The sequence below is a fragment of the Lynx canadensis genome, chromosome C1, assembly GCF_007474595.2.
Source record: "Lynx canadensis isolate LIC74 chromosome C1, mLynCan4.pri.v2, whole genome shotgun sequence".
Lineage (NCBI taxonomy): Eukaryota > Metazoa > Chordata > Mammalia > Carnivora > Felidae > Lynx > Lynx canadensis.
The window spans coordinates 99,310,031-99,328,656 of record NC_044310.1 but is presented as its reverse complement, the minus strand read 5'-3'; the positions used below and the strand labels follow the sequence as shown (position 1 = coordinate 99,328,656).

Below are 18,626 nucleotides of genomic sequence, written 5' to 3'. Positions count from 1 at the left end.
AGGTTTGGGTTTATCACTTTCTTGTTCAATCAGACCTTCTCAGTTTCCTCATGTATGTGAGGTCGGGGGCGGTGGGGGCCACAAACTCCTGTTCTGTCAGGACCCCTGGGGCCCTGACATTCAGTGATTCGGGGGCCAGCGAGCTTGGTGCCTCACCTGCACCTCTCAGAGACGCACTTGTGGCTCAGCCAGAGCAGCTCGAGCCTCTCATTCCCAACCTCTGCCGTCCAACTGCATCGTAGAAACTGCAGCCACAGAAATCCTGTATCATGTCACGGCTTTGGTAGCCACATGCCACATAGCCCCGGTAAGAAACAGTGCTTACAAGCATTCTGGAGCCAGTTTCCCCACCACACTAGCTACTCACTCAATCTTCGTGTGCCTCAGTTTCCTCCTCTGCACAATAGGGTCAGAGATAACACCTGCCTGACGTGGCTCTTCAGAGGACTCACCGAGTACGTACTCGTAGAGCTCTTGCAACAGTGCCTCGCAGACAGCAAGCACTATCTACGTGAGTGGTTAAATAAGCCAAAAAGAGCAGTCAGTCTCAATCCCAGAACCCAAGAACAACACACAGAGGAATTTGTGGCCAGGAGTGGGGATCCTTCTGCCTTCGCTCAATAGTCATGGTGGCCACGTTTTCTAAGTCAAAAATCAGGGCACTTCATTTTTGCAAAATATTCGGGTGCCACTCCTGACTTCAAGCCATATAAGAAGAATTATCAAAATTGGGTGCGGTGATGATGTTTTGTGAGGACGCTGCAACAATATATTTGGAGTTGGAGCTGTTTTTAAATATATGATCCCTCTATCTATAGGCATTGAGGTACTCTCATATCTTTAAAAGATCTTTCAGTACTCTTCAATACAAATTAAAAAAATTCTGGCTAGCATGGAATATCTGTTCAGGCAATTGCTGATACATGTTTTCTCTCCCTCGCCTCTCTCTCATTTTAAATGATGAAAGCTCACACTAGGTGAAATGATGAAAGGTCTCACATAGCCAGGATCACGTACAACAAAGGCCTTGATGTAGCTTGGCTCGCTGAAAGAGAAAGAGGGAAGCCCTGTTGAAAGCCTACTTCATTCATTTCAGCTATTGTTTAAAAACCTCCCCTTTTTTTTTTTAAGTTTATTTATTTTGAGAGAGAGAGAGAGAGAGAGAGAGAGAGAGAGAGAGACAGTGTGGGGGAGGGGCAGAGAGAGAATCCCAAGTGGGCTCCGTGCTGTCAGCACAGAGCCTGACGCGGGGCTCGAGCTCACAAAACTCAGATCATGACCTGAGCCCAAACCAAGAGAATGCCGCTTAACCGACTGAGCCACCCAGGCATCCCTGAAAACTCTCGATCTTATTCAAACCTCAAAACGATCCTTTGTGGTAGGCATTCTGATTTACATTTTACAGCCGAGGAAGCCTAGTTTGGGAGGCTTTTGAGAGTTCAGCTGGGCCCATCTGGCTGAGAGTCTGGTGCTTACCGTTCTGCCCTCTGGCATGGTAAGTTGGTGTCCCTGTGGTCCCTCTTTTGACCACTCAGTTATCCGCAAAGCAACCTGCTCACTGCTGACTCGTTTCCTTTGCTGCTATTTGAGTGCAAATTCATTCATTCATTCATTGATTCATTCATTGATTCATTCATTCATTCATTCATTCAGGGCGTGTGACCTCTGAGAAACAACTCCTGTTCTTTTTTCATTGGCAGTTGTCCTATCGGCAACTTATCTCTCCGGTTTAGTCTCGGAAGTGCAATGGAAAAGACTTTGCTGTGGGACTAGAATGCTAGACAGTAACCACTACAAATGTGATGAGTCCCAAGTCTGTATCGCCTCCTGTGAGCCCCAGACCTGTGTGCCCAGCAGCCTACTGGACATCGCCACGCAGTGTCTGAGACCGAAAGCACAATCTTCCCGCCCAAAGCTGGCCCTCCTGCATGTCCCCTGTGTTAGGGAATGACACCACCACCCACCTTGGGGAAAGATTATAATACAGGTAACAAAAAGTTTATAACCTACAAGGAATTTGTAAACTTTGATGAAAAAAAAACAACCCAACGGGAGAAAATGGCAAAGGATGTGAAAAGACAGTTTTCAGAAAAGGAGATCCAAATAATGCAAAAGCGGAAAAGATGCCTAAATTTTTTAGAGGGCAGGAAAATGCAAATTCAGATAACAGTGAAATATCGTTTTATGTCTGATAATTAAACGTGCAAAAAAAAAAAATCACGGGATGCTTGCTGAGCACAAGGAAAAGGTAACTCAGGTGTTACTGATGGAAATGTGACAAGCAGAAGCCAGCAGCCTGGGAGCTCCTATTAACATAAAAAATTTGTTTGCCCTTTGATTCATTCCCACTCCTGGCACACTCTGCCATAGATATGAGACCACAAATACACAAGAACTTGTACAGAGGAATCATTATTACAATTACTGCAATAGAAGAGGCTAGAGAGAGAAGGTGTGTTCAGCAGTGATGGATAGCTGGTTTATTGTGGTTCATTCGTACCCTGTCGTAATAGGAAGCCACTAAAAGGAGGAAAGTCTTGCCACACCAGTGGATTGGGTGGGACTTTTATGAAGTATTCTTGATTGGAAGGGCAAAATGCAGAGACGTGTGCATAAGACCATTTTTTGTTAAACCATGGCAAATTCTTTGTGTGTATGTGTGTGTGTATGTATATATCACATAGAACGCATATAAACATATATACGTGTATATATACACACATACGCATACACACACATATATATACATATATATGTATATATACACATATATATACACATATATATACACATATACACACATATATGTATATATGCGTTCTATGTGATATATCTTTATCTCTATTTGATGATATGAGCAGGTAGAAGAATAGCAAAGGATATATTCAGAGTTGTTAACATAGTTTACAGGACTGAGGGTGGTTATAGGGATTGGGGGATAGGGTAAGGCCTCCAAGCCACACACCCAGGCCAGAGAAGAAGACTGTGCTAAGTAGATATATCATTGCTCTGCATCTGTATAAAATTGTATCTATGTGTCTATTATATACTTTGTTATTGAACACATTAAAACAATTTTTTTAATGTTTATTTTGGAGAGAGAGAGAGAGAGAGAGAGAAATAGGGCAGGGGAGGGGCAGAGAGAGAGGGAGACACAGAATCCGAAACAGGCTCCAGGCCCCGAGCTGTCAACACAGAGCCCGACGCGGGGCTCGAACACTGACGTGCCTCTCGGAGCCTGGTTGTTCACCTGCGCGACGTGGTCGCTGCAAAGTGTGTGACGAGCGGTAAAAAGGGACACGAGGGTACGTGAACACACCACATGCAGCGAGTAGGCATTTGGTGACATTTTCCTTCGTTTTGCTTGGTGCCCTGTCACTTCACCTGTGAAATGGGGGTAATTCAACTAAATAATTTTGCAAGTTTCTTCCAGCCCCAAACTGAATTTGTCGGAACTGGTCTCCCCCCTCCCCCCACCTCCCCCGTGCTTCTCGCCAGTCTCACTCCATCCCTGACTTCTTTCTTCCTCCTGTTCTCAAGCCCAGGACACATCGCCTGCCCCTGGGAAGACAGCAGCCATCCGTCTTTCTGCAGCCAAGCTTCCTCTCATACCCCTTCTCTTCACCCACCACCCTACCCACTCCCATTCACTCACTCACTCACTCACTCACTCACAAGACACTTGGAGCCTCCACTGGTGGCTGTGGATAGATTCTCACTCCTCGAATCCTTCTCCCTCTCATCCACCTTCCCATGTGCTCTAGTCAAGTGCAAGAGAGAGGGCGTGATCAGCAAAGCATCGAGGGCTGCTGGTGTATTTCTGTGGGCAGCCTCCCTTAATTAAGGGAGGCAGGTTCCAAAAATCCTCACAATCGGCAAATGGGAGAGATTTCTTTCGTATTTGAAATCACTGAACACGTTGCCTACAACTGGTCTGTCTTGATTTTTCCCATGCTCTTTCAATTACCATGCTTGCTACTAGGCAAAAACTTCAGTCAAGTTTTTTTTTTTTTTTTTTTTTTTTAATTTTTTTTTTTTCAACGTTTATTTATTTTTTGGGACAGAGAGAGACAGAGCATGAACGGGGGAGGGGCAGAGAGAGAGGGAGACACAGCATCGGAAACAGGCTCCAGGCTCTGAGCCATCAGCCCAGAGCCCGACGCGGGGCTCGAACTCACGGACCGCGAGATCGTGACCTGGCTGAAGTCGGACGCTTAACCGACTGCGCCACCCAGGCGCCCCTTCAGTCAAGTTTTAATTTATCTTTAATGCCTTTCCCTTAACAGCTGTTCTTCTCTCTTAACAAGAAAGTCAGGTCTGGAACCAGATGCATTTAAACCCATTTTGGGGTATCAAAAATATTCCAGTCCAGTGGTGGTAGTAAATATCAAACAATTGGATTGACGTGGAGTAGGCAGGAGTGTCTGTTTGAAGCGTTAGTTTCTGTGCTGTAAATGCTCCCACCATGTGGATTTCAAGCTGTCAGCCAGGCTTGGCTGAATGGGGTCTGGCAGAGATGCTAACAGTTGGAGTCAGCTCCCCCACACCACCGAACCTAGTCCCCGTGCTCTTACTCTGCGTCTTGCCCCCGACTTGCTTCTCAGTCATTGTTTCTGACCTCAGCTAATAGCCCCAAGTCAGTCAGCCAAGAAGGATGCCTGACCAACACCGTTAACTCCCCCCTCTCCCTCACCCCCCACCACTTCACTAATCCCTGTTGCGATCTCTCCCACGGGGCTCTGGAATCTGCCCTTTTGTCCATTCCCCCCCGCCCACACCCCGGTCTGGTCCGTCCAGTCCTCCACCTTCTCGGTGCTCCAGCACTGACCTTGATTCTGGTTTCCCTGCCTCCGTGCCTGTCCCCAGTAACCACTCTCCACTCTGCTGGCAGGGCTAGTCTGCCGAAACTTAAATTATATCGTGCCAGTCTTATGTTTAAAGGCTTCCTACGGCTTTCCCTTGCCATTAGGATAAATCCCAAACCCTTAGCATGTCTTATCTGACACCCCCACTAGCCCATGAATGGGCACTGTCACCTGGGCCTGCCTGCCTCTCCAGCCTCATTCCCCACCCATGACTCACTTGCTCTCTTTGTCTAGCCGTTGGGAGCTGCTTTTATTTCCTCAAACACACCAAGCTCCTTCTTGACTCAAGGCCTGTCTTTTTGGAGGCACTGCTTCCTCTATCAGAATGATTGCCTCTCCTCCCCCAGCCCTCAGCCGGCACCTCTTGTCCCTCAGGGATGCCCCCAGTGCGGTGTTACTGTGACTTCCTGGGGAAGGCCCTTGACGAGGTGGCTCCCATGCCTGCTTTGTCTTCTCCACACTGTGGGACTTCTTGAGGGCCTAGAGTGACACCTGTGTGGTCAGCTGTCACGTTCACAGCCTTGCCCACAGTACCTGGCATGAGTTTGGTGCCCCACCAGAATTGAATACAGTTCTTGCATTTATGCGAGCCCCAGTCCTCCCCTTAAAAGAGTAAGCTTCGCATGGTCAAGCATGTTCTACTCACTCTATTTTCTGTCAGTGGTTTATCAAGTTAGCACAGCAAGTAGCTGATGAATAATTTTTACTGCTAAATTTAACTTTTTTTTTCTCCCCAGAGAGCATCTTGGAAGATGGCTTTCTATTTTCAATAAAGTCGTGTTGTTTTTCCTAACCAATTTCTTTTTCCCTCCTAGACTTCATCAGCTGTGTTTCCCAGCCGATATACGGAACTGTAAACATGAGCGTAACTTTGTACACATCGGGCTCTATACCCATTAAAGACATAATGTGGAGAAAAAAAAAAGATAAAGTCGTAGAATGGGATGAAGAACTCTTAAAGCCCAGAGCTTACCCACCGTTTGTAGATAGGGTTCATCTGGACGTCACATCAGGAAACCTTACCATCTTCAATCTAACATCATCGGATGAAGAGGACTATGAGGTCGAACTTTCAAGCATTACCGATACCAAGTTCACCCTTTACGTGATTGGTGAGCATTCGATAAGTTGGTTTGTTTTACACGGCAAATTGCCAACTATTTTAAGAGACTAACACAAATGAATGGTTTATGAGGAATAAAAGGATTAGGTCTCTTGGGCTGTCAGGGTTTTCCTCTCCATCTGGCACACAGGGGCCAGTTTCAGTCCCCTTGTCATCCTCTGAGCGAGGAGGGGATGTGACCGAGGTGGAGAGGGCAGCCCCAGCTGGGTGGGGCTGCTGGCCTCAGCATCACTTGTCTTACTAGGAATATTCTGGAAAGGGATGGAGTGGCAGTCATGAGCTCAGAACTCTTTGAGCCCCTTTGATAGATGACGCTCTGTTTCCACCTGCACCCCACCCCAGGAGGTGGATTTTTTTTTTTTTTTTTTCCTCTCCTATATCACTTTACACTGGAACTGGAGAGAGGGTATAGGTTCCTCCGTGCTGCTTGCCGATGCTTCTGGGTTCTTCTCCTTCCTTGTTGTCATCAACTGTAAGGCCCATGGGTACATCCCAACGTTTTTGGGTCATTCGAATGCCTGGCTGCCTTTTGCTGTTTCTGATGTTCCTGCTGTCATTAATTCTTAGCGATTATAATATTAAATATGTAATTCTAGTATCCTGGCTTCTGAGTCCCTGATCTCTCCCGTGATGATCTTGTCCTCCTTCCTACCACCCCGCCCATGGATAGAGCCTAGACGTTGTCACCACCACTCATTCTAAGCCCTCCGCTGTGACACGCCAGGTGTCCCACTGCCATGTGAAGCTCCTTTCTCTGCTCAACTCTGCCTTTCCTTCACTTCGTGTGGCCCCCGTCCTCCTGAGGCCGCGCAGGCATGCTCGCTCACTGGAAGGCCTGCCTAGCTTCCTTGCTCCTTTTTAAGCAGGTCGGACTCATGTGGCCTGTCCAGCCAGTCTCAAACCAGTCTCATCTCATCCATCTCACACACTGTGGCCGCAGAGAAACCCATCGCCCCGCAGAGCCCCACACTGTACATTTCTGGTCACTCGCCTCAGTCAAGTCCAACGTCCCCTCTCCTCAAGCCTCGAACACCCCCCTTCTCCAGACCCAGTCCTCAGCTGACGGCTTTGCTTCTTGTTTCACTGTGGAAGAGAAGCCCTCAGAGGAGAATTTCCCCAGGACGTCACCCTCAGCCCTTCTGCCTACCTGCCCTTGAGCCTGCTGTCTCTCCCTGGTCACAGGACCAAGCCCTCCACTGTGCCCCGAGGCCCGCCTCCTGTCACTGCGCTCAGGGACATCTGCTCTGCTCCTGCGACAGTCTCCTCCGAGAGCTGCCAGCCCATCCCCACCAACAGGCAGTATGCCATCAGATATTCATGCCATCACTGGGAGCCCTCTCGTGCCCCCTCCACCCCTCCAGCTGCCAACCACTTGCTGTCTTGAGTTTATAGAAAGTCCCCTTGAAGAGTTGTCTGTATTTGCTTTATAACCCCTTTCCTCCTGTTCACTTTAACCCACTCCAAACAGGCTTTCACTCCCACACTGCACCAAAGCTCTTGACGTCCTCATTAACGAGTCCAGAGATCCATTCATGCTCTACCCACGTCTTTCTTGCCGCCCAGCAGCATCCCACATAGCCGATCACTCCCTCCTCTTTGAGACCCTGCCTTCTCTTGGCATCCAGGACACCACCCTCTTCTGGTTGTAACTCACTAACAGTTCCTTCTCAGCTTCCTTGGCTGGTTCCCTCATCTTGCCAACCTCTTAGCCCTGGAGACTTTAAGGCATAAGCCACTCTTCTCTGCGCATTCACAACCCAGGTGGGTGAGCTCATCCAGGGGTCCGGCTTTAAATATCACTTTGTTGCCGATAATGCACAGATTGAGAGCTCTAGTCCAGCCCCCCACTGAGCTCCTTATGTGTGTTTCCAGCTGCTTACTGTGCATTTCCACTCGGACACCTGATTGGCCTCTGAAATACCACAAGTCCAAGAGTGAGCTCCTCAACTTTCCTCTGAAACCTGTTCCTCCCCAAATCTCCCCCAGCTTGGTTGGCGGGATCTCCACCCTTTCATTTGCTCAGGCGAAAGCCTTGGGGTCATCTTTGGCACTGTGCTTCTCTTTCTATTCCTCTTCCTCTTGAACACCATGTTTATTCCACCAGGAAATTTTTTGTTTTCACAGAATCTGACCACCTCTCAGCACTTCCTCTGGTGCTGGTCCAAGGCTGCTGCTTCCGCTTCTGGAAGGTTGCCGTGGTCACCTGATTGGTCGCCCAGCTTCCACCCTTGCCCAGTTTCCCCCCAGTTTCATTGAGACCTCATTGACATCTGTCACCATATAAGTTAAGGTATACAGCATAGCTGTTTGACTTACATATATTATGACCACACTTTGTTTTTAAATACAGGCAGCCAGAGTGATCTTAAAACAGAGGCTGGGGGATGCCATTCATCTGCTGAGAGCCTTCTAGTGGCCCCTTCTCACTCTGACCTGTAGTGGCCTGCAAGGCTGTATGGGATCTGGCATCCATGGCCTTCTCTTTTTGTTCTCAGGCATCCGAGTGTTGCCCTTGCCTTTTGGCTGACTTTTCTGTGCTACCCACTGCCCCCATCCCAGCATTCACAGCTGAGTCTGTAGTCATCTCTCCCCTCTGTGGGATCCCAGGTTCACTTGTTTTCTCCCAGAAGAGGGTGTTGTTCTAGTCCTGCTGCCTCCATGCCAAAGGTGTTTTAAGAAGATCCAACTGGTGGCAAAGTGTGTAAGATGGTTCCCAGGGGATGGAGAAGAGGCAGAAAGTCCAATGTAGAAGTTCAAGTCTGGGCTCTCCAAGTCCTGTTTGAGGCAGTCTCAGTGGAACAGGGGAGGGGCGGTGACAAGCTGCATAAACCACTGTTATTCACCGATTCACCTACCTGCTCTGCTGGAGACATTAGGAGGAAGAGAGACTTTCTCTCTTTTTTTTTTTTTTAATTTTTTTTTTCAACGTTTATTTATTTTTGGGACAGAGAGAGACAGAGCATGAACGGGGGAGGGGCAGAGAGAGAGGGAGACACAGAATCGGAAACAGGCTCCAGGCTCTGAGCCATCAGCCCAGAGCCTGACGCGGGGCTCGAACTCACAGACCACGAGATCGTGACCTGGCTGAAGTCGGACGCTTAACCGACTGCGCCACCCAGGCGCCCCGAGACTTTCTCTCTTGTTCATCGTTACAGCCCCAGAGCTCAGTAAGGGACTTCAGTGGCTAGTAGGCATTCCACAAATATTTGTTCTAGCAATGAAAGCAATCAAACTAGGTGTCTGGGACGTGGGAGGTGCAGTTGACAGAAATGGGGGCTCTCAGACTGGGTGGCTGGTTTGTCCAGAAGAAGATCAACTCCATTTAGAAAAGTGAGGCTTGTTAGGGTATGCAGGCATTCTGTTAGAACCATGGATGCCTTTGATGAAGCAGAATTTTTAAAACATGCAGGTTTGGGATCTGGCAGTTTATAGAACTAGCAACTAAAAAGATTGATTTTGAATCTAGATGACAATGGAATCCTTTTTTTTTTTTTTTAATTTAAATTCAAATTAGTTAACATACAGTGTAGTATTGGTTTCAGGAGTAGAACCCGGTGATTCGTCATTTCCATATGACACCCAGTGCTCATCCCCACAAGTGCCCTCCTGAATGCCCATCCCCCATTTGATCCATCCCCCCAGCCAACACCCTGCCAGCAACCCTCAGTTTGTTCTCTGTATTTAAGAGTCTCTAATGGTTTGTCTCCCTCTCTGTTTTATTTTTCCTTCCCTTCCCCTATGGTCATCTGTTGAGTTTCTCAAATTCCACATATGAGTGAAATCATGTGATAACTGTCATTCTCTGACTTATTTCGCTTGGCCTAATACACTCTAGTTCCATCCACGTTGTTGCAAATGGCAAGATTTCATTCTTTTTCATTGCTGAGTAGTATTCGTGTGTGTGTGTGTGTGTGTGTGTACGTACGTGTGTGTGTGTGTACACACACATATATATATCACATCTTCTTTATCCATTCATCAGTCGATGGACATTTGGGCTCTTTCCGTAATTTGGCTATTGTTGATAGTGCTGCTATAAATATTGGAGTAATGTGTCCCTTCAAATCAGTGTTTTTGTATCCTTTGGATAAATACCTAGTAGTGCAATTGTTGGATCACAGGGTATTTCTATTTTTAATTTTTTGAGGAACCTCCATACTGTTTTCCAGAGTGACTGCACCAGTTTGCATTCCCACCAACAATACAAGAGGGTTCCCTTTTCTCTGCATCCTCGCCAACATCTGTCATTTCTTGTGTCATTAATTTTAGCCATTTTGACAGTTCTGAGGTGGGATCTCATTGTGGTTTTGATTTGTATTTCTCTGATGATGCGTGATACTGAGCATCTTTTCATGGGTCTATTGGCCATCTGGATGTCTTCTCTGGAGAAGTGTCTATTCATGTCTTCTGCCCATTTCTTCACTGGATTATTTGTTTTTTTCGGTGTTGAGTTCGGTAAATTCTTTATAGATTTTGGATACGAATCCTTTATCCGATTTGTCATTTGCAGGTAAGTATCTTCTCCCATTCTGCTGGTTGCCTTTTATGGATTGTTTCCTTCTCTGTGTGGAAGCTTTTTATCTTGATGAGGTCCCAATAGTTCATTTTTGCTTTTGTTTCCCTTGCTTTTGGAGACAGGTCAAATAAGAAGTTGCTGCAGCCGAGGTCAAGAGGTTGCTGCCTGTTTTCTCCTCCAGGATTTTGATGGCTTCCTATCTTACATTTAGATCTTTCATCCATTTTGAGTTTATTTTTGTGAATGGTGTAAGAAAGTGGTCTGATTTCATTCTTCTGCATGTCGCTGTCCAGTTCTCCCAGCACCATTTGCTGAAGAGATCATCTTTTTTTCCATTGGGTACTCTTTCCTGCTTTGTCGAAGATTAATTGGCCATGTATTTGTAGGTCCATTTCTGGGTTCTCTATTTAACAATGGAATGCATGTTAGGAGCTCTTTCATAGAGTTTGTAAAACAGTTCAAACACTTGAATTAATTTCTCTTTTTAAGCTTGATGAAATGCTTAAAAATAATTTATTTTTTAAAATTCCACAGTAATTCAACAAAGGTGCTTGATTTCAGTAGTTAGATCAACTGGTGGATAGCCCTTAGGAAGCTTAATTTGCAAAACCCTGCAGAGGACCACAGTACGGGGGCGGGGGTGGGGGGTGGTTTTTCATCGGGAGGCAGTGATACTGGCAACATTAAATGTGGGACCCCAATTCCTGGCTTAAGAGTCTGGATTTTAGCCTGTGGCAGTGGGGAGCCCCTGTAGCCCATACTGGAACAGATAAGTGACTTGATAAAATCTGTTTTCGGATCATTAATAAGATGGTAGGTGTTTATGGTAAATTAGAGGAGACACCAGTTTGGAAGCTACTGTGATCATCCAGGGAGACAGAAGTGTTGCTAGTAGATATTTGGAAAGGAAAGAAAGGGAAAATATTTCTAAGAAAGAGCCAACAAAATTAGATTTTGGTTATAAAAAGACATAAGATGACTCGAGATTTCACGCTTCACACCTGAATGAGAAAACGATTGGTCATACTTTTTCGGGGGGTGGGGAGGGGAATGAGGAAGGCATCCTTCCTTCAGGGTTTGTTAATGTTTAAGTGACTTGGTGATCTTCCGGAGACATGGGGCCTAACGGGAGATTTTCAGAAAGGATATTTTAGGCAGGGGGATTTCCTGGCACCCCCTAAATTCAGGCATCTACTTCCTTCTGTGTGTAAGTTGATGTTTGGTTTCCTTCTTCCCTCAAAATCCCCTTCAAATTTCCACCACCAATGCTTATTACGTCTTGCTTTTTTTGGTTGCAGTAAAGATGGTGATGTCCACGTAAGTAGAATTAACTGCTCTATCCTTAAATAATCTAAAGCGATATGACTTTTTATTAGAGTTAATAGAAATGTACAAATGCGATCAGATGTGTATAAGCAATTCTCAGCCTTACAGAGCAGCGAGCTGAATCCATTCATTATAAATTGGCTGAGTTATCTTAGGGATGAAATAAGTGCCTTTCCTGCCAGTTTAATGCTGCTTCAGGTACAGGTGGAACTAACATTTGTTAGCAATAGCTGTGGGAATTCTCATGGGCAGTGTAGGACTGTGAAGCTTACAGACAGAGATCTGAGTTGTAGGAGCTCTGAGCCTGATGCTGCAGGAAGGTTTGCATGCTTTTTGGTGAGCGGGATGGGCTCTTTGAGGTTTGCTTTCTGGCCACAGAGGTGTAATGAGACCGCCAGAAAGAGCTTCTATTCAGTTAAGTGAGCTCTAACAACATGGAAAATAATACAAAGTCTTCCTTTCAAATGTCCTTTCAGATTACTTTTATATTCCACTAGACTTCACAGTCTTTAAAGTATTCTATTTTACAGATGAAAATGAGACGGATTTAGCAACGGGTTTTCCCATCTGTAGAACAAGAGGCCTGGGCTATATGATGCCTTCAACGTGTTCCAGCTACCTCAAGGGTCGCGGTCACACCACTCTCCAGGGCCAAAGGTCACACCTCCCAACTCCTGGTGGTGTTACACACCCTCCCGGGGAGCCTCTCCTTCTTGTCCTGTGCTCTGTTACAGCTGGCATCTCTGTGCCGGCACTGCATGGTGATCCATATGGCAGAAATTATCTGTATTATCTCATTTCATCCTTATCAGAATCCTAAAGGGGACATACTATTTGTTTCTTTATTGCACAGGAGAGGAAACCTAGGTGGGGAACGGGGCCGGGGGGGGTTGTGATAAGGTAACTTCCCAAAGGCAAATGGTGTGAACCCAGGCAGTCAGGCTCTTAAGTCCATGCTTTTAGGCACCACACTGTTCCTTTTTCGGAGGGGAGCTGATTGAAGGATTTACATTTTATAGAGTGGAGAGGATAATTTGAAACTGCCTCCCTGAACGTATCCATCCATCCATCCATCCACCCACCATCTATCCTTCCATGTGTCCAATATCTGTTCTTCTAGAGGAGCCACCTGCGCTCCATGTGTTATGTCAGATGCTGTGGTTGAGAGGCGAGTGATATCTAGCCTTTACCCTCCAAAGATGCACAGTCTGGGGGCTCATGAGGCACGTCTTTTCAGTCTAGAAAGTGATGACATACTAGACGTTGACCGTACTGGATCAGTGAGCAAGAATCTGTAACAGAACACACGGAGCACCCGCATCCGGGTCACCTGGGGTGACGGGGCCCAGCAATCTGCATTTTTAACACATACCCCCGGTGGTCCTCATGCACGTTAATATTTGAGAAGCTCTTCTATGGAACATTTCTAAGGAACTAGAAAACTCGGTTTCATGCCGCTGGGAAATGCCCAGCCCAGTTGCAGAGGCAGGCACAGGAACACGCAGAATCTGGAACCATCAGGTGTGTTTCTCAGCTGTATGGAGACACACAGGGCTGCTTGGAGGTGCTTCAGGAGCCGATCTCCGAGTGTGGGAGGCAGGACGGACCTGAGGAGGCCGAGGAGGAGGGCTCTGGGCTTCCCAATTTTGAGTCAAGAGAACAACTGCTTATCCTCCTGAAGGATATTGGTCTGTTGCTTACAATTTAATTTCGGGAAAGGTTTCCATTGCCTTCTTTGAGGCCACATCTAACAAGTTATGTGAGCTGGATTAAACCTAACAACTGAAGAAGCCCCAAGCAGAAAGGGAAGTCATGTGTGACTCAGGTCTCACTTAACTGAGTGAGAAAGGAGTGTTGACAAAATTGGCGGGGCGGGGCGGGGGAGGAGAGGAATTGAACACTTCCAGTTTTTAGAGTATATTAGGTTACTAATTAGAACATAAGCATTCCTTTGCCTTAGAAAATATCATTTTTAAATGGCAGCATAGATGAACATTAATTTGCTTTAATTTGCTTTTTAGTAGATATTCATAATGTATGGAAATTTTATTATCCAAATGCTACCATGACCATTTTCTGGATAGTCTATATTTGTACGTGTTTTCTCAAATTTCTTTGGGTTAGTTGTCGGGGCAAAGTAGAGATGCAGGAAGGTATATGAATTAACAAAGGAAAGAATATCTAATAGGATAAACTAGCATTGCAGTTCTTAACCCATCCTTTTTAAAAAAATTTTTTTAATATTTGTTTATATTTGAGAGAGAGAGACAGCGACAGAGAGACAGAGCACAAATGGGGAAGGGGCTGAGAGAGATGTAGACAGAATCCAAAGCAGGCTCCAGACTCCCAGCTGTCAGCACAGAGCCCGACACAGGGCTTGAACCCACGAGCGGCAAGATCATGATTTGAGCCGAAGTCAGACGCTTAACTGACTGAGCCACCCAGGCACCTTGCCTCTATAGCCAGCAGGGAGCACTTGCTACAGGAAGGCTGGGAGTAAGGCCTCTAGACTGGCAGGTCCGTGACAGGTGCCGTCCCCTACTCTACTTATTATCAGGGCCTCCCCACAGTATAGCTGCACCAGATGTTTTGCAGACACTGTTAAGTCAGACGTCTTTTACAATTAAGCATTTTTAGGTTTTAGAAAGGTGGTATTAACTCTTTCCTCTCTGTATGTTACAAAGCACCCACTTAGTTTGGGGGACCGCCCCATATTCAAGCACATGAACATTTTTGATACAACATGATAATGAATATTTGAAGTGAGAAGAATAAAAACAAATCCTCATGTCAATTCAGATCAGGATTTGCAGCTATGTGACGTTGCTACTATCTTGGGTAATATCTTTTGGCTTTCTGAATTGAGGATAAGGGATGTGGTGCCTGTATGTAGTCTGAATGTGAGCAGGTAGGTCTGACCCAGGAGAAGAGAGAGTTCTCTCCCCTTGGAGCTCAAGGAAGGTGGTCGGCTTGCCTTTTCAAGCTCATAAGGAAGTTGGGAGCTCTTCATCTATTTGGAGAAGACGAGTCTAAATATTACTCTTTTCTGGACTAAATATTACATTTCTTTTTTTTTTTTTTTCCAGAGCCTCTTCCATTTCCAACACTAAATTGCACATTCACTGCCGAAAACATTACAGTCCGCTGCAGGATCCCAGAAAACTACAGCAGCCATATAAACCTTATAAAGTACTCCTGGAATTGCTTCTCGGAACAGTGTCAAAATAGCACCAATTCATCTGAAGTTTCTATTAAGAGGGAAAGTGATCTCTCACAGGAAATACAGTGTATCATCAGTAATCCGTTGTCCAAACAGGCATCATCACTGGTTTTAGCAACCTGTGTCCCAGGTGAGTACATATCCAAATGTGTCACGGCAGAGATACCGTAGACAAGTGTGGTCCAGGGACCGCTGGTGGTTTGTGAGTTTCAAACCACAGATGTAGTGGCTGACCTACATTTCACAAATCTGATGCGTAAAAGAAGTCACAGTTTTCACAGACACTCCATTATAACGTACAGCTAACATTTCATAGCCCTTTCTGTGTCCGGCATCATTCTAATACATTTGTTAATTAATTCAGTCCTCACACAACTGCGTGAGTTGGCTACGAGTGACGGTCTTGATTTTCTGGGGAGAAGCCAAGACAAAGGGAGTTTAGTTTGATTGCCTAAGGTCAACAGCTAGTAAGGGACAGAGGCTGGTTTTGCAATCAGGCCATCTGGCTCCAGAGTCCATGCTCTTAACTATTCACAACACCACTCCATAATTTCTTAATAACCATCGGGTTCTTGAGGGTTGCATGTGTGCCGCAAAGAATGTGCATTTGGTACGTTTGTCTAGGCTCACGCTCCGTGAGTAGCATGACAGTGTGCCTTCCTTGGCTGTGCTCCTTTTATTTTGTTTAACATGTACATTTGTAATTTGCAATTTTTATTTTCAGTTTTTGACAATATACCCCCAGTTCACAGACAAAAGGATCAGCGATTTGAAAGTGGTTCGTTAAAACATAAAAGAAGAGATGAAAATAGTAACCACTCTAATTCAGAATAATATCATAATTATAGATAGTGAACAGGATTCTAGCTCTAGAATATGAGCTTCCTTGGGTTAGGAGAGGGTGATTCTGTGAATCGATTTTTTTTGAATAAACAATTGAAACAGAAAAAGGCAGTTCGTACACCTAATGAATATAAAAAACTTGAATTAGATTTGATTATTGAGCCATTCTCCCTGAGTCTGCCATGTATTATCCTTCTTGAAATCTTTCAAATAACGACATGGAGGTGTTAAGGTAACTATATCATTTTCAGACAAAGCAGCATGACTTCCTGGGTAAAACCAACAAATACTTCCAGACAAAGTGTAAAATGAGGTCCAGTTCATCACTGATGGTTTTGGTCCCTGAGGACAGAGAAAAGACCAAACCCACAGAAGTGCCACTCAAAGCGGCACCGTTCGTACAAGTCGCACGATTGTCCAGAAGATTTGAAAGCCAGCTGCAAAATCAATGACTTTGTTATGCTTGGAGCAAACGTTTCTCTATTACTCCCACCTAGTGGGTGTCGCGTGATATCCCAGCCGTACAGTGTGGAAATGCAATCTGCATGCTAGCACATAGTTGCCTTGTTGTGGGAACAGAAAACAAAACCACTGTGCTTTTCTGGCTTTGGCGTGTGTGTAAGGCACATAACCAACAAGAGAAGGAAAGGATTTTATGCAGAATGAACAAGCAATTTGAAATCTGGAAAAGCTTCGCATGTCCCAAGAGACAAATACTTCGAAGGAAATAATTTCTGAATAAGATCCTCTATAGGATGATATGGGGTACTTTAATTAAGAGAATTTCCAGCATTTTGCCCTTGCATAGGTTTTCATTTAACCTTTCTCATTAGAATTGAATGCCCAAATAAGATGCCCTTCCCTGTAGATACCACCAGGAAAGATTGTCACCAATTCGTCCCTCTCATTGATATGGTATAATGTTGATTTGCAAACAAACCCTTTTTGTTATTAGATAATGGTGATTCACTCATCTTTCTTTTACATTTCCTCCCAAACTGATAGTTCACACCGCATTATAGATTTTGAAAGTTTGAGAAACATTGCCAGATAGTTCTTAGGTCATTTAAATCCTGGAGTAGTGCTGACATCGGAGACCTATATCTGGAGTCCCTCAAAGCAAATGTTGAAGAACCCTTTTCTTTCCCCCCCATTTCTAACCTAATGATCTTAATGGTTCTTTTCAACAATAAATGTCTCTCTCTCTCTCTCTCTCTCTCTCTCTCTCTCTTTTTTATACCATGGATGAGTTTTGAATACTTTTCTGTAGAGTTGCATGTATCGTAACAGATAGAAATTCATGTACGTCTAATGGTTAAATAGTCTTTCTTTTTTAAGTGCTGATTTTTTACATCTAGACTTTTAACACTTGGTGGATGAAACGTAACTCACACTGACCAGCCTGTCACCCTTCGCAGACCCCCCCCACCCCCCAGTTGACCGTCTTATTTGTTGCTCACAGCCACTGTTCTAGACTGGCTGGACAGGAGTTGTTGTTTACCTTTTGAGAGTGAGGAGACAGGTTCAACCGGTGGGGTGACTTCCCCAAGTTCACTTATGTAATGGAGGTAGAATTAAAATTTAGGTCTTTGAATTCTGGAAGTTGTTTGTTTCGTTTTCTTCCCATGACATCATCCTGATTCTGTGTCTTAAAATAAGTCAAATTAAGCAAAAATATTTGACTCCTTCACAGGGATTGGCTGGCAAAAACCATACCATGTGGAATGATAGTACAGACTATGGGGGGGTCTATAGGACCAGGGATGAGGTTTCTTCAATAAGTAAATTATAGGGGCACCTGGGTGGCTCAGTCATTTAAGTGTCTGACTTCGGCTCAGGCCATGATCTCAAGGTTTGTGGGTTCAAGCCCCGCGTCGGGCTGTGTGCTGACAGCTCAGAGCCTAGAGCCTGCTTTGGATTCTGTGTTTCCCTCTCTGTCTCTGCCCCCCTCCCCTGCTCATGCTCATGCTCTGTCTCTCTCTCAAAAACAAACATTAAAAAGAATTAAAAAAAAATAAGTAAATTATAAGGGGAAGAAAAACAGAGGTGATGGGGAGCTTAGAGATTAAAGACATTTAAAAAGCCTATAATTAATTACAATATATGCACCTTGTTTGATCCTGATTCAAACAGAAGAAAGTGAAAAAAATTGGAGATTTAAGTGGTGACTGCATATTTGATTATATTAAGTGCTTAATTATTTTTTTAGGTACGATAAAGACATGGTTATGTTTTACAAATAATCCTTATCTTTTGGAAATATATACTAAAATGTTTATGACTTAAAAATTGTGCTCTCTGGAGTCAAACAGGGTCTCTACCTGCGTCGCAGTGAGTGGGAAGGGAGAAGGATAGAACCCAGTCCTTCCCTTTATTTATTTATTTGTAAAAATACTTATTTGTTTTTGGGAAAGCACACGTGGGGGAGGGGTAGAGAGAGGGGGACAGAGGATCCGAAGCGGGCTTTGTGCTGACAGGCTGACAGCAGTGAGCCCGATGCAGGGCTCGAACTCAAGAACCTCGAGATCATGACCTGAGCCAAAGTCAGGCGCTCAGCCGACTGAGCCACCCACGCGCCCCTCAGTCCTTCCTTTTCAAGACCCACCCAGTGTGGCGTGCATCACTTCCAGTGCCACCCGCTTGGCCAGACAGAGTTCACGGCCACGGCTGCTGGGGGAGGCTAGGAAATGTCCTCCTTAGCTGGTGGCCATGTACCCATTTAAAACACAAGGG

At 45.3% G+C, this 18,626-nt stretch overlaps 1 protein-coding gene across 3 annotated transcripts in view; it reads left to right on the top strand.

Annotated features, from left to right (window-relative positions):
• Window positions 1-18,626, top strand: part of CD58 (CD58 molecule) — a 40,520-nt gene that overhangs the window by 11,694 nt on the left and 10,200 nt on the right. For 2 of the 3 annotated variants that reach the window (XM_030327057.2, XM_030327059.1), the window contains exons 2-3: window positions 5,681-5,977; window positions 14,917-15,180. In XM_030327057.2, coding sequence (XP_030182917.1) covers window positions 5,681-5,977; window positions 14,917-15,180 — 561 coding nt within the window. Of the gene's footprint in view, window positions 1-1,748; window positions 1,988-5,680; window positions 5,978-14,916; window positions 15,181-18,626 lie in introns of those variants that run through there. The other variant, XM_030327058.1, reaches the window with a different exon arrangement.